At 37.4% G+C, this 25,220-nt stretch overlaps 1 protein-coding gene across 11 annotated transcripts in view; it reads right to left on the reverse strand.

Moving 5' to 3' along the window:
- SLC25A24 (solute carrier family 25 member 24) overlaps positions 1-25,220 on the reverse strand; it is a 71,473-nt gene that overhangs the window by 16,656 nt on the left and 29,597 nt on the right. For 7 of the 11 annotated variants that reach the window (XM_057500489.1, XM_057500495.1, XM_057500494.1 and 4 more), the window contains 3 exons: positions 13,682-13,769; positions 2,795-2,906; positions 919-1,077 (listed from right to left, as the gene is read on the reverse strand). In XM_057500489.1, the coding sequence (XP_057356472.1) occupies positions 919-1,077; positions 2,795-2,887 (252 nt within the window). In that variant the 5' untranslated portion in view covers positions 2,888-2,906; positions 13,682-13,769. Of the gene's footprint in view, positions 1-918; positions 1,078-2,794; positions 2,907-13,681; positions 13,770-16,851; positions 16,979-25,220 lie in introns of all 11 variants that reach the window. The other 4 variants (XM_057500487.1, XM_057500485.1, XM_036895308.2 and 1 more) reach the window with 1 other exon arrangement.

The following is a 25,220-nucleotide window of genomic DNA, read 5'->3' on the forward strand; positions in this document are numbered from 1 at the left end:
AATTCCTCCTCCTTTTTCTTTAAAGCATTATCTTTACCCCTAGATATACACTGAGCCTCAGATACAGTCTGAATGGATGCTAATTTAAAATATCATCAGACATCATTTTGTACAGAAATCTAAGGACAAATATAAAACATGTTGATCACAGGTATAACCACACAATTTTCAAAGTATTTTTAAAGCAACCAGTATATTCCAATAGGGTGTTCCAGTGTATCTGGCATTTTCACATACCTTACATCATTTCATTCTACTGTTCTTGTTATATTCTTATTCCCACTTCAGAAGAAAGGAAAATGAGACCTCAGCATTTATGCAGTATAAGAACCATGAGCTAATTTAAGGATAATATGAGGATAAAATTCTCACCTCACTGTGTTACTGAGTATTAAACAGGTTGCCAGAATGAGCACCAAATAAACTTTAAATTCCTTTTCAATCTGACCAGCCAAAGCTACACTTTAGTAAATAGTAAAATCAGTATTGAAATGCAGGTCTTTTTCTGTTAACCTCGCTTTAGAATAATTTTAAAAATTACATCCTGGTTCCAAGATTCTAGATTTCAGAAATATTATAATTTTGTGAAAGTACATAAAAATAGAAGGAATATATAAATAATTTGAGGAGAACCCTACAATAATGGCTGGAGACCTTTTTCTAATTAAACATTTTTCAATTAAACACAGACCACCAAAGATTCAAAGTTTATCACACACATACCAACAATTTTAGATTTGGTAAAACACTGAAATACTTACATGGACTGAATTTAGGGTAATACCAATAAAGTAGAGACTTTTTTAAAGGTATGAAAGACCATTACTGAGAAGTTTAAAAAAATTTTTTCAAAGCATCGTATTTCCCATTGTTTTAAAATATTTAGGACAAACTTAGACACAAGCTCGTGCAGTTCACCTGCATCATGACTTTGAGGCGGTCCAAAGGGGCGGTACTGGTTCGAGAGACGGCTCCCGCGATGCCTCCAGCCAAAAGCTGCCGCCACCACTGTCCGGATTTCTTTTCATCTTCTGTGAATTCATCTGGAATTGTTAAACTATCTCCAATGTCAATTCCCTGTAAAAAGAGAAAGAAGATTGCCATGATCCTTTAATTAAAAATAGATCATTCCAGAAGGTTGGTTTGTTTTGGAAAGAATCATGTGTTATTTTGGAGTTAAAGATATTATTTTATAGTATATTCCTTAGAAAGTATACTGAACCAACCTGAGCATATAAATTCACTCATTTATACTAAATGAAGTGCAATATCAGTTCATAAGACAGGCTAATTAACAGTAATTACAAATTTATAAAGCCAGCAACTACAACTTTCTTTCTTAATAGATTTAGAGCAACTTTTCTCCTCTTGGTCTAAGTCAAGTGAAAGGGAGGCATGTTGTCAGATGTAGTGAATCCTTATTAGCTACAAAAAGAAATGAGTTCATCAATTCCTGAAAGATACTCAAAATTATACCATAATATATGCTTTAAATGTGTAAATAAAAGTGAAATAAAACTATGTATGTGAATATCCCTAAACTCATTCCTATACAGACTGTGTATAAATATTTTTATAAATCTGACTTGTCATTTAAAACATGAGTAGATTCTATCTAAAATTAGGTAACAGGGAGGTATTGTTTAAAATGATCCATCCTCTGATCTATTCTAAACATTCCTATAGATTACAAATATTGCTTGAGAGAAATGAAGTTTAGTATGGTAACATTTGTATAATTTATAATCTAGATGATTCTGGTATATAAGATTTTACAGGTAAGAATGTAAGGACAAGAAATTACAATAAATAACATTCTCTTTCTTAATTTTACTATCAATAAAACACATACACAGTTGTAGCCTCAACTGTTATCAACTATCTCCAAATATACAGTAATGATTTGATTATGTAAATATAACTTCACATAAGTAAAAAATGTATCAGGACAACTGAATTACTAATATGGTTTTGTTTTAAACTCACAGTTGAAAAGGCATTGAACAACAATAACTTTACAATGGTCTATGTAAGTTTAGGCATTATTACTAGTGGCAATGTGAACTCTGGCTTCATTTGTGCACATAAAATTTACTGAAATCCATGACTAAGCATAAAAGACAAGCCCATTAAAAACTCCTTCAAAGAGTCATTGTGGGTTTCAAAAGTGGATTGTTCAATAAACTGAACTTTATTTACACCAGTATATTTTAGCAGAGTATTAATGAAATTCATTAAAAGTTAAACTTTTTGAGGAATACAGACAGATGAATGTGAAATGCTAAGTGGATTGAGCCAAAGACTTTTTAAATCTTTAATGATTATTATTTTAAGAAACTTAAGCCAGAGATAAATCTAGTCAGGTGACTAAACAAGGAAAAAGTTTCAGAAGGAGGCTCTGGCCATTATCAATGGCTAAGGAAACAGATCCTCAGCAAGCATGAAGTGCTGAGATAATTGAGGCAATATAGTATCTATAAGAAGTCACTTCCCTATGGCAGAATATCTAAATGCCCATAAAAACTGGACAGTGTATTTTCATAAGATTTTGCAGGCAGTACCTCTTTCAAGTTTTGAGAATGGAAAAAGTAAGTTCTCAAACATCTGCAATGTTTATGCATCTTGGAGTTTCTTAAGATACTCTGACTATACACCTAACAGGATAAGCAGAACTTGAAAAGTGAAGGAGCTGGTGGAACTTGGGCACCCTTGCCTGTGTTACAGAATGCCCTTAGGTAATCGCCATGGCTGACAGCTCCAAATAGGCATGAATTAATGTAGATAGTGTACTTACAGTAGAATGCTTCCAGAAACGGACGATCTCCTCAATGTCTGTAACAGGATTCAATAAGAAATAGTCCCTCCATTCATTCCAGTCTACTGTCATTGTCCCATCAGCATCAATGCTGAAAAAATAAAAGAAGCTGATTAATGAACATAACCAAACTTATAAATAAAACTAACACTATTGGCCATTTTACAGAACAGCAGTTTCTTTTCCAACTTAATATTCTTACTAAGTTTAAAAAATCCCAATTCACAATAATAGGTTATTGGAAATGGCAGCAAGCATTTGATGGTCTGTTAGATAATTTTAATCATTTAGATGAAAATGGACCCTGAAACTACAGCAAAATCTCACTAAAGACTATTTTTGGCACTCTGCCGAATTCTAAGTTAATAACCTATCAAACACTAAAGCTAGAAGGTAGAGATTGGGAGGTAATAATAAATGGACCTATGCTAGTTTTTTCTTGCACTAGCAGGAAGAAATTTCTTAATGTTCTGTTGTAACATTTGGGTGTGATTTTTGGAATATACCCAAAATACGCTATCAATTTCCTACTCCAATTTCCTCTAAGCTAAGAAAATTAGCAGTGACTGTTAAAAAGTAAGAAAGAAAGAAAAGTCAAACTTAGTGACAGGGACTTTTGAATCTTCAGAAATCCTGGTACCTCATCTTCAACATTTAAAATGAATAATATTATATAGCCTTAGATATTTTTCATTAACTTTTTGCTTGTTTCACAAGTTTCTTGGCAGTAATGCCATTTATATCTGTTTTTTCCTAAGACCAACTCTGACCTGTGCCATGATTTGGGCCATTTTGTTCACTACTGTATTCCAAGCACCTAAAGTGGTTGGTGCAAAGAAGGTGCTCATTTATTTGTTGAATTAATGCATATATCTGAAAAAAGTTTTGGACTGTACTCTAAATTGATTATTTATTCTATATTTTGTGTGAATCACACATAAAGACGGCAGTCAAGTCAAATGCAATTTTCAGACAATTATTGTCATGTTTTCTTAAAAAAGGGCCACTTTTAATTTTGATCTGAGTATACAAAATCACAATTAAACTTCCATTTGTCCCAGCACACAAGTATTAACATTCCATATTTGCATGACAGTCCCTGATACTACTTATAACACTATTTTGGATTGCAGTATTTATAGCTCTGTTTTTATCACTATTTTCTGTTTTAATGCAATCGTTTATGGTTTGACCCTACCCCCTCCCACCTCCCACACATTCACACATGTATGGGCATCTTCCACAAGGCAAGGCTTTTTGTTGATTTTGTTTACTGACATGACCAAAGTGTCCGAACAGTGCCTGGCACAGAGTAAATAATAATGAATAAATGAATTTCAAATTCTGTAGCTTACAGCCACAAAACACTTAGTATTGGCAAAGTTCTTAAATAAGATGGTCTCACAATGGACTTAAATTGCCTTTCTCTTCAAATTACTAACGAGGTTGAACATCTCCAGTACCATATTCATTTGCTATTCATGTTTCCCCATGTGTGAAATGCCTGTTCATGTCTTTTGCCCATTTGTCTAATGGGTTGTGTGGCTTAGTTATGTACATTTCTTTATATAGCAGATTCCAATCCTTCAGATTATAAATTAGCAAATAACCTTCTCTTCGTCTTTTCGCTTTGTTTATGGTTTCCATGAATAGATGCTCTTCATTTCAATAAAGCTGAAGTTATCAATCTTTTCATTTATGGCTCCTGACTTCCATGTTTTTCTTAAAATAAACTGTTCCCTACACTGAGATAAGGACATTTTCTGTTTTTCCCCCTTGAAGTATTATGGCTTACCTTTCACATTTAGGCTGATTTTGTGTGTAGTCTGAAGTAGGATATAACTTCCTTTTTGTCTGCCTGCATAACGAGGTGCACCAACCCCATTTAGTGAATAGTCTCTCCTTTTCCCAGTGATTTGCAAAGCTACTTCTTTTTTGTGGCAAATCCCAAATATGGATGGGTCTGTTTCTGGAGAACTATGTTCCATTTTTCAACTTGTCTATTTGTGTAGCAGTACCATTTGCTGTCTTAATTATCAATTAATGACGACCCTTGATATCTGATAGGGTAGGTCTCCAGCTTCTTATGGCTCTTTATGAATATCTTGGTTATTCTTGGGGAGTTGCTCTTCAATATAAATTTGAGATTCAGCTTGACAAGTTCCTCCAAAAAAAAAAAGTAGGCTGTTTTTTGAAAAGGTACATCGTTTCTGTAGCATGTCTTCTAATGAAATTCTTGAAGTTGCTCTTTTAAAAGTATTGAGCATAGTATATTATGCTTTTCACATACCACTGATTTGGTTTGCTAATATTTTCTTTAAATTATTTACACTAATGTCATAAAAGATATTGGCTTATAATTTCCCTCTTTCATTAATTGTCTGCTTTGGTGTTACAGTTATAGTGACCTCACAGAATGGGCTGGATAGTGTACTTCACTCTGCAAATACCTATCTGTTCTTTGATAGTTTGTAAAAATCATCTCGGGATAAAGTTTTCTTTATGGGAAAATTTTTAATTACTGATGCAATATCTTTGTTACAGTACTATTGGCTATTTCTTTTTTATTTAGTTTGCAATACTTCTATTTCACATTTTCAAATTTATTGGTCTAAAATTATTTTTATTATACTTGAAAATGTCCTGAAGTGTCTCTTTACATCTCATTTTTCTTTTTTTCTTCATCAATCTCTCCAGAATTTTGTTTTTTTCCAACAACCAAAGTTTGGTTTTGTTGATCCTCTTATTGTTTCTCTCTTTCTACCCCACTGCTCCCCTAGTTATATCCTTCTTTCCACTTTTGCTGAGATTATTCTGGTATTTCCCCTTAATTTAGCAAATTAATTTTCAGCCTTAATTCTTTCATAATATGAGCTTTAAGGCTATAAAATCTCCCTACATACCACCTTAGCTATACCTCATATGTTTCAATGTTATATTTTCATTTTTTCAAGTCAAAATATCTTTAAATGTCCAGTATGACTTCCTCTTTAACCCATAAGTTACTGAGAATATAATCACTTAAAAAACTATAAGAATTTCTACAGCTAATTTGTTATTGACTTCTAAATTAATACACAGTACTCAAAGAATATTGTGGTGCCACTTCTTCGAAAGGTGTTGAGCTTGGCTTTATGGACTACTGTGAAATCAATTTCTATACATGTTCCATATGCACCAGAGGAAGAACAGGTTTTTTCCCTAATCTTTTGGTTCAAGGTTCTACTGTATGCTTATTAAAATCAAGCTTCTTATTTATTTAAATCTCTTCTGTCTTAACAAAACCTTTTCCCCACTTCATCTACCAACTTCAGGAAATGTGTATTAAAATCTCTCACTGCTATGATGGATTTGTTGATTTATTCCTGGGATAAAAATTTTATATCTTTGTTGTGAATTTTCAAATGTGATGAACTTTATTTCCATTAATGCTTTTGACCTTATAATCTTATCTGATATTATGTAGCTACCCCAGCTTGCTCTTCACAGGATTTTCTTTTACTTTTGCCTTCATCTGGCAATCTCTGTGTTCTGACAAAATTTGTTAATTTTTATTTTGATATACATTAAAAAGTCCACCAAAAGTAAGCATCATAAAAAATATAATATAGTTTCATGTTACTATAAGGTTAATAATATTTTTCAGTGCATTCTGTCACAAAAATACCATGAAAAGATTGAAATTTGTAAGTACCTACCAGGTTGTATACTAAACTGAGAAAATCCTGACTGGTCAGAAGGCAATTACCTCCTAACTTACTTTTCTCCCACCCCACGTCTTCCAGGAAAGATAATAATTTAACCTGTCCCATTTGAGAATGGAGCTGAAAGGAAAACAAGGCCTAATATTATTACAGGCCACATCTGGTAGGGCTTTATTGCACTTGAACTTATGTTGCCCATCTCATCTGCTTTCTACTTGTCTCATGTTTTATTTTTTCCTCCTTTCATTTCTTTGTTGGCTTGTCAGAATTTCATGCTCTTTATTTACTTTGTTATTCCATTTCTTCTCTCCCTAGCTTAAAAATTCTGTATAGTCAATACCCACACCTCCAGTGATTTACCTTGAAATTTTTCCATTTACATGTGGCAAAATCTAAAGTTATTATTTACCCCACTCGCTTGAATGAGAATTTTAGAACTGTTTAATACAAATTATGCTCTCCTGACTTACATACTATTATTGCCTACTATTTCTGTTGTCCTTTTCTTAAATCCCACAAATTGGTCATTATCATTACATTCATGGCTGTTTCCAATGCACTATGCCAACAGCTCAGAGACCACGAGCTAGGAGACAGACACCAGCAGTGTAGGGGGCATCCTGAGAGCCACTGCTTGACCCATTCCCCGAATATGCTTTGCAAATGCTTCCATGTGCACACATGTCCTTTCCTCCACCAAGAATGTCCTTCCAGCCACCCTTTTTCACTAGCCTAATTTCCACCCAACTTTAACACATTGTTCAATATTTTCTGAGGCACACTATTGCCAAGTGCTAAGCACAGAACAGCTAACAAGACAGATGTGGTCTGTGTGCTCAAAGCTTACAGTGCAGTAGGAAGAACAGGTACCAAGCCATAGCAAGTAAGAGCTAGTATTCACTGAGCATTTGCTAGGCATTGTTCTAAACACTGCATGTGTAAACTTATTTAATCCTTAAAGCAATGCTATGTACTTACATAGTGTCTCCACTTTATAGACAGAGAGAGGCTAAGCATTTTGTTCTAGGTCACAGGGCTAGTAATTAGAGTGGAATTAAGTATTTCAACCAGGCATTCTAGCTTTAGAAACTATACTTCTAACCACTAAGCTACAGAAATAAGCCCATGGTTAGAACCTGTTAAGAACCTTGAAACAGAGAAACAAGTTGCATAAGGAAAGAGAACTGCTGTACAGGGGCTATTTTAGATAGGGCGGTAGATCTCCGAAGTAAAAACTCAAGGCTGGTAAGAGATAAGGGAGGAGTTTAGTCCTTTAGGCAGTGGGAATTCCAAGTAAAAGGCTCCAAAGTTGAAAGAGACTTTAGTGAAGTTAAAGAATTGAAAGAAACATGGCTTGAGCACAGTCAACAGATTTCTCCCATGCCTAGCTTAACTTCCTCTTTGAGGTACCACAGGCCAGTCCCTGAGAGAGTGGGAGGCGGGATAAAAGGGTAAATATTTATAATAGTCACTGTGGGGAATGGGAGACAAAGATGGCCAGGAATAGATATGCAGAGCTTCACCCCCAAGGTCTGATTAAGAATAAAGGCTGTACATTTTAGGGGTACTAATCTATATTTCATTTTTCTCCAGAAATGTTTAATAGCCCAAATGATGGGACAAAGAGGGCAACTAGTAGGACGCCAGTAGACTGAGGGATGGAGGGAAAGCAAGTAGAAGTGGTGAAAGTAATTGGATCAAGAGATTGTATCTCTTTCCTGGCTGGTGGAAATGAAGAAGGGCTGGATATCTGCAGTCTGAAAGCAGTTATGGGAGGAACAAGACAGTATAAAACCTGAAGAAGGATCAGAAGGTAGGAAGCAGGTGTTTATGACTTCAGGTTATGATACAATCCTTAGAGGGAGTGGATTGCTAAAGCAAAATGGAGATGGAAGTGCTGGGTGTTAAGGAAGGCAAGAACAGTAAAGCGAAGGCAAAAGGTGAGTCACCAGGTCAAATACTGAAGCTGCCTAGGACCTAGGGTAAGGAGAAAATCCGTTTGATGGGTGCCAAGATCCTCAAAAAATGTCGAGAGACCTAGAAATAAGAAAATGAGAGCCAAGAGGGATGGAAATGAAAGCCTATAAGAAAAAAAGATTTTTTTACTCGAGAGCACAAGATAATGATGTATGTGGTACATATATTCCAGAGAAACCGTCTATTTCAGCTACTCCCCACCCATATCTCCCACTGAAAAAGTAGGACTAGGAGGATCTAGGCCAACCTGGTGACTCCTATCTCATACTCGATGAAAGAGCAGGGAGCTCTTTCAATCAGCACCTTTCAGATTCTCTCCATAAATTCAGGTTTTAGACCCTAAGAGACAGCGAGACAGCAGAACAGAAGCTGACATTTGGAGGTATATGAATCACACTGATAGTTAAGCACTCAAGGGAAGGTCCATGATTTCCACTACTAAAAACCCTAATCACATTCTGCCTTTTAAAACATTGGCAGATAATAAAAGACACATACATCTGTCTCTGCCCCCAGTTCCTGGTACAGAGCTCCTAAAACCCTTCTAAATTCCCAAGTGATAAAGCGCACTACAAGAGCATCTTTTGTTCTAATGGGGTGACTCTGGGTGGTCTCCTGGATGGCTTCGGGATGGGAGCTGGTCACCAGAAATACCAAGCCATGATTAGAAACGGATTTTTCAGCCCTGTCTTTCCCCTCTAGCACTTCTCCAGAGAAAGAAGAGGGGCTGGAAATGGAGTTAATAACTGATCACGCCAACATGCAGAAGCCTCCATAAAAATCCCAATCGCATGGTTTTCAGCTTCCAGGTTGGTGAACACATCCACGCCAGAAGGGTGACACACCCCAACTCCACAGGGATAGAAGTCTTGCACTTGGGACCCTCTCAGACCTCACCCTACATATCTCTTCATCTGGCTGTTCACCTGTATCCTTTATCATATCCTTTAATAAGCTAGTAAACATGTTTCCTTGAGTTATGTGAGCTACTCTAGTAAATTAATCAAAAGGGGAGGCAGTCATAAGAACCTGATTTCTAGCCAAGTCAGAAGTTGTAGGTAACCTGGGGACCTACTACTTGCGATTGGCATCTAGAGCAGGGAACAGTCTTGTGGGACTGACCCCTTATCCTGCTGTATCTGACACTCTGTCCAGGCAGATAGCGTTACAATTAAGTTTGTAGAACACCCAGCTGGTGTTGCAGAACTGCATTGTGGGGAAAAAAAACCCATGCATTTGGTGACCAGAGTGTTTGAAGTGTTCTGTGAATAGTAAAGACACATAGGAGGGAAAACTGAGGTTTTTCTAATAAAACATATTCTAATATTTACTGAAGAAGAAATTTTCAAACATTTTCATCACCCCAAAAAATAACACTGTCCTCATTATCAGTCATTCATTACTCCTCCCCTGAATCAGTGATATCCTCCAGCAACCACTGATCTACCTTCTATACTTTACTGAAAACGTGTAAGTATAAACCCCCAAAATACAAAAGAATATACAATTCATTAGTTATCAGGGAAATATAAACTACAGCCATGATGAGATACCACTTCACACCCACTAAAGTGGTTAAAAATCAAAACAGAAAAAACATTAAGTGTTGGGGGGAAGGATGTGGAGAAACTGAAACCCTTATACATTGCTGCTGGGACTGTAAAATGGTGCAGCCACTCTGGAAAACAATCTGGCAGTTCTTCAAAATGTTAAACACAGAGTTATCATACAATCTAGTTGCAATATAATGAGTCATAAGAAATACACATTTGGTCATTCATATAACCAATTATTTATTTCCCAGGTATATCTGGTCTTCATCCACAGATTCTGAACACACTGCAGAGTCTTAAATGTGAAATGGGTGTTTTGTCATGTCAATGAGAGACTTTTGGACCCCACCCAAGAGTAGAGCACCGGAGGTTGAATCAGCCAATGGCCAATAATTTAGTCAATCATGACTATGCAATGAAGCCCTCACAAAAACCCTGCAGAAGAGTTTATCACTCTCTGCTCTCTTGGATCCTGTTTATCTGTTGGAGAGAGAACTTCTATGCTTGGGGAACCAGAATGCTTCCACGTGCCACCGAACCAGGCCCCAAGCTCCACAAAGATAGAAGCTCCTTTATTTGTGACCCTGTCCCATGTATCTTTTCATCTAGCTGTTAACTTGTATTCTTTATGGTATCCTTTATTAAACTGGTAAACCTAAGTGCTTTCCTCAGTTCTGTGAGTAAATTAATCAAACCTAAGGGGAGGTTATTGTGATATAGGGCAGGGACCTGAGACAAGCATCATGATTAATTTTCCAAACAAGCTGAGATATAAACAGTAGAGTTAGAACAAGAGAGATTCCATCTTATGGCTAAGATTCCCTTTTTTTAAAAAACAGTGAATTAAGAAATAAGATTCCTAATATATTCTTTGGTAAACAGAAAATAACTCAACCCACCTTGAACCAAGGCAAACTGATATATATTCCCAGAGAGAAGCCATCATCCTCGGGAGGAACTGGATCAATAAATTTCTTGGGTTAAGTTTTCTTTTTTTTTTTTTGTAGATAATTATTTTTTATTGAAGGGTAGTTGACACACAGTATTACATTACATTAGTTTCAGGTGTATTGGGTTAAGTTTATTTTCCAGAATTCGCTGGAGGACTGACGTTAGAGGAGAGGAGACACAGTGTCTATCACCAGAAATAAGCATCTTGAGACCACTTGACCAGTCTACACCTCCTGGCCCTTTGTCACATTCCTGAAAATGCTTAAAAGAGGGAACTCCCAGTCTTTTAGGCACACCTACTCTCTGAGGATGCCCACACTTTTTCTTTAAGTGTGTACCTTTAAATAAAGCTTTCTCACTGCTCAACTTAATTGCATTTTATCTTTGCACTCTTCCAATAGTAAGCATCTTCGTTACTTTGTTATTTCATTCTATTTTCTAGACTTTAGCACAAGCCTTCACTCTTTCTGTCCTACTTCAGCTTTCTTGCTCTCTTCTCCCTGCAAGGCAGCTGCTATTCTGTTGCTCTTGCTTTGATGAATTCCTTCCTTACCTATACTCTTCTGACCTGCTTGAGAATTCTTTCTCATTCAGAGTCAAGAACTCTCCCCTGTCCAGGTTGAGGTTTCACCTGGTGTGCAGGGAGAGACCTCCCTAGATGCAGCTGCCCAGCAACAATTGGAACCCCCAATCTGTAGCCAGTAGATCAGAAGCACAGGTTTATCACCTAGGGCTTATGACTGGCATCTGGAGTGGGGCATGGAAGGCAGTGTTTTAGGATGGAGCCCTTACCCTGGGGAATCTGGTGCCATCTCCAGGCAGATAGCATCATAATTGAGTTGACTTCTCCAACACCCTGCAGGTGTTCAAGAATTGCTTGGTGTTATGTGTGGAAAGACCCCCTCCCACATACTTACACACAGTGGCATTGGGTCCGGGAACCTGAAAGGAGTTATATTACTATGACTGCTGTGTATAATACTATTTATTATTGCTGTTATATTTGAAAGAACACATCGTACTAGTAATTCCATTTGAAAACATATGTTCTCATGAAAACTTGTACATGAAAGTTCATAGCAACATTATTCAGAATAACCAAAAACTGGTAACAACCCAAATGCCCATCTTTGATGAATGGATAAACAAAATGTGATATGTACTTATAATGGACTATCACTTGGTCTAAAAAAGAAATGAAGTACTGAGACATGCTACAATGTGGATGAACCCTGAAAATGTGCTAAGTGAAAAAGAGTCAGACACAAAAGGCCACAGGTTGTATGATGTCACTTTTTATGAACTGTCCAGAACAGACAAATCCTTAGAGACAGAAGGTAGATCAGTGGTTGATGGTGGCACACAGCAGAGGAGGAAAGAATGACTGATAATGGGGATAGGGTTACTTTTACGGGTGATAAAAATTTCCAAAATTAAATAATGGTAATGGATGCACAACTCTGTGAATATGCTAAAAACCACTGAATTATACACTTTAATAGAGTGAATTTAATGGTATGTGAATTGTATATCAATAAAGCTGTCATAGAATACATATAAACACAATTATATAGCTACTTTTAAAAATTCATCCCTTTGCATGACCAATGGTCCATTCTGGAGCTTGGGTTTGGAATTTTTATCATTCCTAAAGCTATCAAAAGGGATACAGGCATATGATCTCTGGCCTAAGATTCAGAGAAAAGCCCTCACTTTCCTGGAAGAATATGAGTTTAGAAGTAGAATACATGCCCCATATCCCACTGTCCAAATGCTCTTTATTGCCTTTTCATTTTTTTACTTTCAGTTCCTTAGGAAAGCTTTTCTCATGCAGTGTTAACAAAAGTAACACCGTGATCAGCTCTGAGACTTGAGGCTTTCCTACTGAAGGACTGCTTATAAAAGAAATTTTGAGCAAATAGGAGGAAAATGCTACTGATGGCAGATATAAAAGTAGATAAATTCAATGATAAAGCCACTTAGAAGAAACCTTTTAGATAATGTTGAAGACTAAAAATATTCACAAGAAAATAACATAACTGCCCTCTTCTGTTTTCTGTTATCTTAAAAATATTAGCCCCTGTAGTGTGTTTTTAACAAAAGAGTCTTCAAGGATACTTACAGTTTAGAGATTATTGCTCTATCCTGGGAAATAAAACATTAAGTCATAATAGCTGAGCTGATTATCCTAACCAATTATATTCAAATTGGTGTTTCCTGTAAGTTTAAATCGGTGTTTCTTTTAAAAATTTGAAAGTTTAAGTCAGCTAGGAAAGCTTTGGAATTTCTCCTGTGTCCAGTCACATACGAATTAAATAATGTGATGAACATTATTCATCTGATTCTTGACATTAATGAGTTCCAGAAACCAAGTGGAGAAAATGGCAGCACTAAAACTCTGAGGTTCCTTCTCCATAGATTTAATACCTTACTACCATTCCACTTCCCCTAAGGCCTTGGGACAGACTCCAGTTTGAGATTACATTTCCAGTTCCCACCCTTTAGATGTATGTGTACATCCAAAACAAAAGGGAAGACAAAGGGAAGAAGGGTACTGAACACATGTAATGAGGAACAGTAAGGTGCAGGAAGTTGCTTTAAGCAACACTTACAACACAGATCTCTAATGCAGGATATTAAAATTAAAGTTAAAAAAATTATCAATAAAATGAAGAGCTTACCTTTGAAGAATCAACTCTGCCTGCTGTTCAGAAATAGTTAGACCCAGTATTTGGAGGGACTGAACAATTTCAGAAGCCTCAATTTTTCCTTTAAAAAATCAAAAAGAGCATACGTGAACTCAGACAGACCTTGGAAATCATTTTTTAAATGGGAAAGCTTTGAACTAATTAAGGCAAAATTATGAATTTACATGAGTTACTGATTTGCTTAAATAGCATACTGCAACACCAACTCAAAATTTAACAAATACATTAAACAAGTATATACACATTATTTCATTCAGAAATCATAAAGCCTTATAGGTAAATAATGACACTGCATCTAAAGAAGAGACTGAGAGCTTATGTGCCTCATTAAGTAACATTAAGCAGTAGCAGAACTGAGATTCAAATCAAGATACTCTTAGACATAAATTCAATTAAGCTAGGACCTATCAATTTTAAAAGTACATGCATTTCTACATTTTAATAAATAACTAGGCATTTATTATGCATAAAGATGCATTGCACTAAGTTAAAAAGATGTTGGAAATGACTAAATACAGTCAAAGAGTGGGGACTATTTTTTTGAGATACCTGGGAATAAAAATAAAGAAAGCAGGAATAGTAGGACAATAGAAGAGGGAAATTATTATTAGTAGAGAAATTAGAGAAAGATTGTGGACAGAAGGAGAATCAGAAGAGAGGGAGAAAGAGAAAAGATAAGCAATAAATGTGAGCAATGCCACATTTCCCTGAAGCAACTCACAGACTCATGTGGGTCCGAGTCTAATATGAGTGATATAGGATGAAACAAAACAGAGTCAGAGAGGGGCTGATACCAAACCAATATTAATGGCAAAATTCTCCAGGAAAAGAAGAAGACAAAAATTACTGCTAGTGGTGAAAGGAAAGACTTCATTTAAAAGAACTTTGAAGAAATGACAGGATTCGGGGAGAATTCTTGGGAGAAGAAAGGTACAGCGTGAGAACCCAGACAACGTAAGGATAGTTAGAGACATCTTTTGTTGGCAATGGAATTCATTAAAATCACTCCGAATATTCTCCTTCATAACTGCACTCAAAGAAATACAGTCAGTCCTCATTATCCATGGTGGTTATGTTCTGTAAGATGACTGTGAACCCTGAACTCTCAGATATGGAACCATGGTTCCTATGGGAAATACAGGGTGAGGTTCCTGTGGGCCTCTGATCAGAACATTTTCCAACCAATAAACACAAAACCTTGTTTTACATGTGTTTCTGTTAAAAGACACCCTGTATTATATATATAGTGTTGATTCATTAACATTGAACTCACAGACAACAGAACTACAACTCATGCCTGAATGAAGGTTATCTAACACACATATTTTCTTCCTAAGGCACATCACAGCTTTCCTGGATTTAGAAGCACGATGCTTGAGAGTCATTTTAAGCAGCAAAATAACCAACAAAACAGCTCAAAATGCAAAAAAACATGGCACTAAGTAGACTGCAGAAGGACACCTGTTTACAGCATGAAAACTAAAACAAGAAAGCAGAGCATCACCTTGTTCTGGCTAGGTTAGAATGTGCTCATCAAGCAAATGAAATTTATTGCTGCTCGGCTAACATCCACAAGTATTGCTTTGGTGTTGCTTTTGGGGTTAAATTTTAGCAAGTAGGCAAATTTTCGAAAACAGAATACAGAAGTAATGAGGATAGAAGGTATATGATTCCTTTAAGGAAGTCTAATAAGCAAAATATGAATCTATCATGAGAAATTGTTTCTAAATGTACAAACAAGATAAACTGTTTGCATCTGTTACAAATGCATCATAAAATTCCACCTTTAACTATTTCCTCTGGTCCATTTAGAATCTGCTGAAATGGACAATAGATATGTGCCGATTTATGTCCTGGGCTGACCTCTCCTTGGTGGCAGACCCTGCTGGTGTAGCTGCCCCTCCCCGCCATGCTGGAAGGCATGTACTGTCTCTGCAGCTGCACTATGGGGGGTCTGGGTGGGATGAAAACGTGCAAGGGAGAAGTAAAGTTAATTTAAGAACTGAATTTTACTGTGAGACTGGACCAGGGGTACACTTGAGGTCTGTAATGCAAGGCTAACAGGAAGTAATGATCCAGTATCACAAAAGCAGCTCTCCTGGCTGAGTGTCACAGACTTGAATAATCATCAAATTCAGTTAAAGGATTTCGTCATTTATTTCAAGTATAAACCAAAGGCCGGCAACCTATGATCTTCCAGCCAAATAAGACATGTTGCCTGCTTTTGTAGATAAATTTTTACTGGAACAGCCATGTCCATTCATTTACACATGTCTACAGCTGATTTTGCACTGTGACAGCAGAGATGAGCCACTGTGACAGAGACCACATGGCCCACAAAGCTAAAATACTTGCTATCAGCCCTCTTACAAAAAAAGCTGGCCCACCCCTGGTATGAACCATATCTTCTGTCCATCTATTGGTTTGACTAGCATCTTGAAAAACAAGTATGTGAATGGAATGCCTGACCTACTCATATGTAGGGAAGTTTGAGGCTACATTATAATTTTTTTAAATAAATTTATTTTTCCCATCAAAGGTTACCTCTGGTGATAAGGATTCCATGACTCTTTCCTCTCTCCTACTGTGGCCATTGCTTTTTGTTCTACATAACCAGGACTCTGACTCTGAGCTATTAATCTAAATGGAGAAACCATAATCCTAATTAGTATATATTTAAATATCTATCTGCTATTCTTTTCCCTAGTTTTCAGGATCAGAAATGACATCTAATTCTTTCAAAAAGATTATCACAAGTAAAATAATCTGAATGTTTTTTAACTGTTAGAGTAATATTCATGCTTATATATAAACAAAAATAAATCTCTTGCCCAGAGCACAAGGAAACATATTATTTTTAACCCACAGTTTTAAGTCAGATGAGCAAAATGTTCCATATTGTTAACATCTTACAAATGGCCCTACTCACACTTTTGAATTCAATAAGCAAAGCTATCTATAACTTTTCTTCAGTAAAAACTGAATTCTATATAAAAATCACGTGACTAAGAAAAACAAGTATTAACATTAGATGAAATAATCATTATCTAAAAAAGAGACACTAAATATACATTGCTTTAGACTCTTGCAAGTATGAGAAGTGCTTCTTCATAGCTGGTGATGAAGAGAAAATAAAGACAAACCATCATTATTTTTGTCCAAACTCTTAAACGCCAATTTCATTTTTTTCTCATGGTCTTTAAGGTACTTTATAAATTCTTCAAAATCAAGCTTCCCATCTTTGTTGATATCACCAGTAGTAAAAATTTTCTACAAAAAAAGAAAAAAACAGATATTTTTATATGGGCTAAATTCTAAATTATTTATATATTCACTTCAAGCAGATTGGCTGTTTTCCTAAAAGACATGTATCTTATAAGTCCCAAGATAGAAGACAAACATTTGGTCTAGGTTGGGATTTAAATGTCTAAAATAGTAATTTTCCCCTTGATTTCCAAAATTAAACATTTTTTTCCTAAAGATGATCCTTATAAAAAGTTGTCATATCAAACTGTCTCTCTCTATTAATGGAATCACTGTTTTTAAGAAAGACGTAAAAATGATGGCATTTGATATTACATGTAAGCCTTCGCTAACTGTCACCCAAAATATAAACCTTTTGCCTATTAGGAAACTCACACTCATCCATCCAAGGCTTATTAATTCTATTGGTTTGATCATCATGCTCTTTGGGAAAATTACACCTCGTGGTGGGACGGTATAATGATCAGACCTCCAACCTCTGGAATCAGAGAGGAAAAGGTCTGAAAACCAGGAGATGCAACAAAAGCTTAGAGGGCAATTTATCGTTGTAAATGCATAATTAGAAAAGAAGAAAGTCTGGAAATCAATGATGAATCACTGAGGCTTACTTCAATCTGTTAAAAAACTAAAAGAAAAAAGTTGAAGGAAAGAAAGAATAAAAGAAAAATATACTGAAATGGTCAACAATATCAAAAGATGACTCTCTGAAAAGACCAACAAAATTTATGAACCCTTGAAACTGGCAATAATCAGCATCATAAAGTAAAAATAAAAATTACATACTGTAGACATCAAAGATATTATGTAATTTTTTATATAAAAATACATGAACATTGAGAAGGAGTCAAGATGGCGGTGTGAGTAGAGCAGTGGAAATCTCCTCCCAAAACCATATATATTTTTGAAAATACAACAAATACAACTATTCCTAAAAGAGAGACGAGAAGATACAGTACAACAGCCAGGCAACATCTATACATGCGAGAACCCAGCACCTCATGAAGGGGGTAAAATACAAGCCACGGCCAGGTGGAAACCGAGCACCTCTCGCCCCAGCTCCCGGCAGGAGGAGAGGAGTCAGAGCAGGAAGGGAGAGGGAGCCCAGGACTGCTAAATATCCAGCCCTAGTCATCCACACTGGGAGTGCAGACACACAGTGTGTGGTGAGCTGGATACTAGGGAAACAGGAGAGTAAAATCTGGGAGGGGGTCCCTGCAGCCAGCACCCCTGGGACAAAAGAAAAGCGAGTGTTTTTTGAAAGTCTTAAAAGGACAGGAGCATCACAGCTGGACGGAAGCGTTCCAGTGCACTCAGCCCAGCAGCTGGGAATCCCAGGGAACTCCGGGCACCCTAACCCCCTGGGCGGCAGCACACCTTGGAGGCCCCTCACAGCGATAAACAGCCTCCCGCCAATTACAATCTGGTGCAGCCCTGCCATAGTGGAGCAGCAGCCTGAGGCCGGCCAAGCCCACAGCAGCTACGCAGAACTCCCTCCACAGTGGCCCAGGCAAGAATCAGAGACCCCGTCTGTGAGCAGCTGCCCAGCACAAGCCACTAGAGGTTGCTGTTCTCCCAAGAGAGGAAGGCCACAAACTAGCAAGAAGGGATGTTCTCCCAGGTGTCACACATGCCAACTCCCCACAACTACCTCTATCACCATGAAAAGGCAGAAGAATTTGATACAGACCAGACTAACAAAGACAACCCCTCAGAAGGAGCTTGGGGAGATAGACCTAACCAATCTTCCTGAAAAAGAATTCAAAATAAAGGTCATAACCATGCTGACGGAGCTGCAGAGAAAAATGCAAGACCTAACGGACAAAGTAGAGAGGGAGACTACAAAAATAAAACAATCTCTGGAAGGACTTAAAAGCAGAATGGACGAGATGCAAGAGGCCATTAATGGAATAGAAAACAGAGAACAGGAACTCAGAGAAGCTGACGCAGAGAGAGATAAAAGGATCTCCAGGAATGAAACAATATTAAGAGAACTGTGTGACCAATCCAAATGGAACAATATCCACATTATAGGTGTACCAGAAGAAGAAGAGAGAGAAAAAGGGATAGAAAGTGTATTTGAAGAAATAATTGCTGAAAACTTCCCCAAACTGGGGGAGGAAATACTCGCTCAGACCACGGAAGCACACAGAACTCTCAACAGAAGGGACCCAAGGAGGACAACACCAAGACACATAATAATTAAAATGGCAAAGATCAAGGACAAGGACAGAATTTTAAAGGCAGCTATGGAGAGGAAAAAGGTCACCTACAAAGGAAAACCCATCAGGCAGGCTATCATCAGACTTCTCAACAGAAACCTTACAGGCCAGAAGAGAATGGCATGATATATTTAATGCAATGAATCAGAAGGGCCTTGAACCAAGAATACTGTATCCAGCACGATTATCATTTAAATATGAAGGTGGGATTAAACAATTCCCAGACAAGCAAAAGTAGAGGGAATTTGCCTCCCACAAACCACCTCTACAGGGTATTTTAGAGGGACTGCTCTAAATGGGACTCCTGAGGCTAAACAGATGTCACCAGAGAAAATAAAATCACAGGAAAGAAAACAGACCAACGAAACACTAACTAAAGGCAAAAAATAAAATTAACTACCCACAAAAGCAGTCAAAGGAAACACAAAAGAGCACAGAATAAAACACCCAACATATAAAGAATGGAGGAGGAGAACAAGAAGGGAGAGAAATAAAGAAATATCAGACAGTATTTGTAATAGCTCAATAAGCAAGTTAAGTTAGACAGTAAGATAGCAAAGAAGCCAACCTTGAACCTTTGGTAACCACGAATCTAAAGCCTGCAATGGCAATAAGTATATATCTTTCAATAATCACACTAAATGTAAGTGGACTGAATGCACCAATCAAAAGACACAGAGTAATAGAATGGACAAAAAAGCAAGACCCATCTATATTCTGCTTACAAGTGACTCATCACAAACCCAAAGACATGCACAGACTAAAAGTCAAGGGATGAAAAAAGATATTTCATGCAAACAACAGGGAGAAAAAAGTGGGTGTAGCAGTACTACTATCAGACAAAATAGAATTCAAAAGAAAGAAAGTAACAAGAGATAAAGAAGGATATTACATAATGATAAAGGGCTCAGTCCAACAAGAGGATATAACCATTATAAATATATATGCACCCAATACAGGAGCACCAACATATGTGAAACAAATACTAACAGAATTAAAGGAGGAAATAGAATGCAATGCATTCATTTTAGGAGACTTCAACACACCACTCAAACCAAAGGAGAGATCCACCAGACAGAAAATAAGTAAGGACACAGAGGCACTGAACAACACAATAGAACAGATGGACCTAATAGACATCTACAGAACTCTACATCCAATGGCAACAGGATACACATTCTTCTCAAGTGCACATGGAACATTCTCCAGAATAGACCACATACTAGGCCACAAAAAGAGCCTCAGTAAATTCCAAAAGATTGAAATCCTACCAACTAACTTCTCAGACCAAAAAGGTATTAAAACTAGAAATAAATTGTACCAAGAAAGCTAAAAGGCTCACAAACACATGGAGGTTTAACAACATGCTCCTAAATAATCAATGGATCAATGACCAAATTAAAACAGAGATCAAGCAATATATGGAAACAAATGACAACAAGAACACAAAGCCCCAACTTCTGTGGGATGCAGCGAAATCAGTCTTAAGAGGAAAGTATATAGCAATTCAGGCATATTTAAAGAAGGAAGAACAATCCCAAATGAATAGTCTAAAGTCAAAATTATTGAAATTGGAAAAAGAAGAATAAATGAGGCCCAAAGTCAGCAGAAGGAGGGACATAATAAAGATCAGAGAAGAAATAAATAAAATTGAGAAGAATAAAACAATAGAAAAAAAATCAATGAAATCAAGAGCTGGTTCTTTGAGAAAATAAACAAAATAGATAAGCCTCTTGCCAGACTTATTAAGAGAAAAAGGGAATCAACACACATCAACAGAATCAGAAACGAGAAATGAAAAGTCACAATGGACCCCACAGAAATACAAAGAATTATTAGAAAGTACTATGAAAACCTATATGCTAACAAGCTGAAAAACCTAGAAGAAATGGAGAACTTCCTAGAAAAATACAATCTTCCAAGACTGACCAAGGAAGAAACACAAAATCTAAAGAAACCAATTACCAGCAAAGAAATTGAAGTGGTAATCAAAAAACTACCCAGGAACAAAACTCCCAGGCCAGACGGATTTACCTTGGAATTTTATCAGACAGACAGAGAAGACATAATACCCATTCTCCTTAAAGTTTTCCAAAAAATAGAAGAGGAGGGAATACTCCCAAACTCATTCTATGAAGCCAACATCACCCTTATACCAAAACCAGGCAAAGACCCCACCAGAAAAGAAAATTACAGACCAATATCCCTCATGAACATAGATGCAAAAATACTCAACAAAATATTAGCAAACCGAATTCAAAAATACATCAAAAGGATCATACACCATGACCAAGTGGGATTCATCCCAGGGATGCAAGGATGGTACAACATTTGAAAATCCATCAACATCATCCACCACATAAATAAAAAGAAGGACAAAAACTACATGATCAGCTGCTCCCTCTCTCTCTCTCTCTCTCTCCCCCCACCCCCGCCCCCGGGGGCAGCCACTTTCTCCTTCAGATAATAAAATCTCTTGCGTGGGCCCATGTCTCCTGAGTCATCCTGGGTAAGGAGGGTCAAGGCGAGTTACCCTTTCATTGATGCCGTGACTTCGGATGAGGTTCTCCTATTGACTTTTCTCTTCCTCTGGGATCCTGAGCTGCTTTGGGAACCCTCACTGCCTGATCCTCCTCCAGGGGCTCACCGCCCATTTCCCCAGTTGCTCGTCTTCTCACCCAATACCAGCCTTCAATTTGCTTATATTACAGGATTACCAACCCCTCTCCAAAGACTATGATCCTTATTGAACCTGGAAAATGCCATTGACACTGCAGACCAAGGGCTCATCCAAGGACCGCCCCTCATCAATACAAAACTGAACTTCATCGCCCCTAATCAGCAGGAAGCAGTTACTGAAGACTAACCTTCACCCCTTCCCAAATCCTCTACCACTTATAAAACAGAAAAGGGAGGAATATAAGAAAACAGTAATTTATCCTCCATTTACCCCATAGTCCCAAACACATAAGCCCATGAGAATTATGCCTGGGCTTGCCTGGGGCTTGCTGGGCTTACCTAACCACCTTATCTCTAAGCATACCAACCCTCCCCCAAGGCAACAGGCCCAGGGAATCCACCACAATAAAAGGCACAATGCTCTGTACCATGCTGCTGCTCCTTCTCCCCACCCCTCTCTATCCCCTAACCTTTGGGGGCAGCCACTTTCTCTTTCAGATAATAAAATCTCTTGCATGGGGAAAAAAAAAAACACATGATCATCTCCATAGATGCTGAAAAGCATTCAACAAAATTCAACATCCACTCATATAAGAACTCTCAACAAAATGGGTATAGAGGGCAAGTACCTCAACATAATAAAGGCAATATATGATAAATCCACAGCCAACATCATACTGAACAGAGAGAAGCTGAAAGCTTTTCCTCTGATATCAAGAACAAGACAGGGGTGCCCACTCTCCCCACTGTTATTCAACATAGTACTGGAGGTCCTAGCCACGGCAATCAGATAAAACAAAGAAATACAAGGAATCCAGATCGGTAAAGAAGAAGTTAAACTGTCACTATTTGCAGATGACATGATATTGTACATAAAAAACCCTAAAGACTCCACTCCAAAACCACTAGAATTCAGCGAAGTTGCAGGATACAAAATTAACACACAGAAATCTGTGGCTTTCCTATACACTAACAATGAACCAATAGAAAGAGAAATCAGGAAAACAATTCCATTCACAATTGCATCAAAAAGAATAAAATACCTAGGAATAAACCTAACCAAAGAAGTGAAAGACCTATGCCCTGAAAACTACAAGTCAATCTTAAGAGAAATTAAAGGGGACACTAAGAAATGGAAACTCATCCCATGCTCGTGGCTAGGAAGAATTAATATCATCAAAATGGCCATCCTGCCCAAAGCAATATACAGATTTGATTCGATCCCTATCAAATTACCAGCAACATTCTTCAATGAACTGGTACAAATAGTTCAAAAATTCATATGGAAACACCAAAGACGCCTAATAGCCAAAGCAATCCTGAGAAGGAAGAATAAAGTGGGAGGGATCTCACTCCCCAACTTCAAGCTCTACCACAAAGCCATAGTTATCAACACAATTCGGTACTTGCACAAGAACAGAGCCACAGATCAGTGGAACAGATTAGAGACTCGAGACATTAACCCAAATATATATGGTCAATTAATATAAGATAAAGGAGCCATGGACATACAATGGGGAAATGACAGTCTCTTCAATAGATGGTGCTGGCAAAACTGGACAGCTACATGTAAGAGAATGAAACTGGATCACTGTCTAACCCCACACACAAAAGTAGATTCGAAATGGATCAAAGACCTGAATGTAAGTCATGAAACCATAAAACTCTTAGAAAAACACACAGGCAAAAATCTCTTGGACATAAACATGAGCGACTTTTTCATGAACATATCTCCCCGGGCAAGGGAACAAAAGCAAAAATGAACAAGTGGGACTATATCAAGCTGAAAAGCTTCTGTACAGCAAAGGACACCATCAATAGAACAAAAAGGTACCCTACAGTATGGGAGAATATATTCATAAATGACAGATCCGATAAAGGGTTGACATCCAAAATAGATAAAGAGCTCATGCACCTCAACAAACAAAAAGCAAATAATCCAATTAAAAAATGGGCAGAGGAGCTGAACAGACAGTTCTCCAAAGAAGAAACTCAGATGCCAACAGACACATGAAAAGATGCTCCACATTGCTGGTCATCAGAGAAATGGAAATTAAAACCACAATGAGATATCACCTCACACCAGTAAGGATCGCCACCATCCAAAAGACAAACAACAACAAATGTTGGCGAGGCTGTGGAGAAAGGGGAACCCTCCTACACTGCTGGTGGGAATGTAAATTAGTTCAACCATTGTGGAAAACAGTATGGAGATTCCTCAAAATCTCAAAATAGAAGTGCCATTTGACCCAGGAATTCCACTCCTAGGAATTTACCCTAAGAATGCAGCAGCCCAATTTGAAAAAGACAGATGCACCCCTATGTTTATCGCAGGACTATTTACAATGGCCAAGAAATGGAAGCAACCTAAGTGTCCATCAGTAGATGAATGGATAAAGAAGATGTGGTACATATACACAATGGAATATTATTCAGCCATAAGAAAAAAACAAATCTTACCATTTGCAACAACATGGATGGAGCTGGAGGGTATTGTGCTCAGTGAAATAAGCCAGGTGGAGAAAGACAAGTACTAAATGATTTCACTCATATGTGGAGTATAAGAACAAAGAAAAACTGAAGGAACCAAACAGCAGCAGAATCACAGAACCCAAGAATGGACTAACAGTTACCAAAGGGAAAGGGACTGGGGAGGATGGGTGGGAAGGGAGAGATAAGGGTGGGGAAAAAGAAAGGGCGCATTACAATTAGCATGTATAATGTGGGGTAGAGTATGGGGAGGGCTGTGCAACACAGAGAAGACAAGTAGTGATTCTACAGCATCTTACTATGCTGATGGACTATGACTCTGTGGGGGGAGACTTGGTGAAGGGCGGAGCCTAGAAAACATAATGTTCTTCATGTAATTATAGATTAATGATAAGAACAAAAAAAAATCATTGCAGACACCAGGCAGGGCACAAGAGTCCATAAGACCAGGTAGAAAAGACAGAAGCCATGGCCAGGGTAATAAGGAAAACAGAGACAGCATTTTATATAACTGATAGAAAGGAGCAAAACATAGATTGATAGTCTTATAGTGAAAAGTCACCTATTTTTGTTGAATAGTTCTTTCCACTTTTTGATATTATGCTGTTAATTATTTCCTTTTAATTATTCCCCACCCACCCATCCCCCCACCACCACAGACCTCCTATAGGGAAAAATGTTATGTATTTTAGAACCCAGTGGAGGAATCTTCTCTGAACTGTGAATATCCTCAATTCACTGAACTGTGTCTGGCACTTGAATTAATTTAATTGAATGAATTTAATATTTGTGATAGCTATTGGGTAGCTCTTACCATTCCTAGTTCACATTTGAGGTTTCCAGGCATTAACTAGCTTACT

This window comes from Manis pentadactyla, chromosome 4 (assembly GCF_030020395.1).
Source record: "Manis pentadactyla isolate mManPen7 chromosome 4, mManPen7.hap1, whole genome shotgun sequence".
In the NCBI taxonomy this organism is placed as follows: Eukaryota; Metazoa; Chordata; class Mammalia; order Pholidota; family Manidae; genus Manis; species Manis pentadactyla.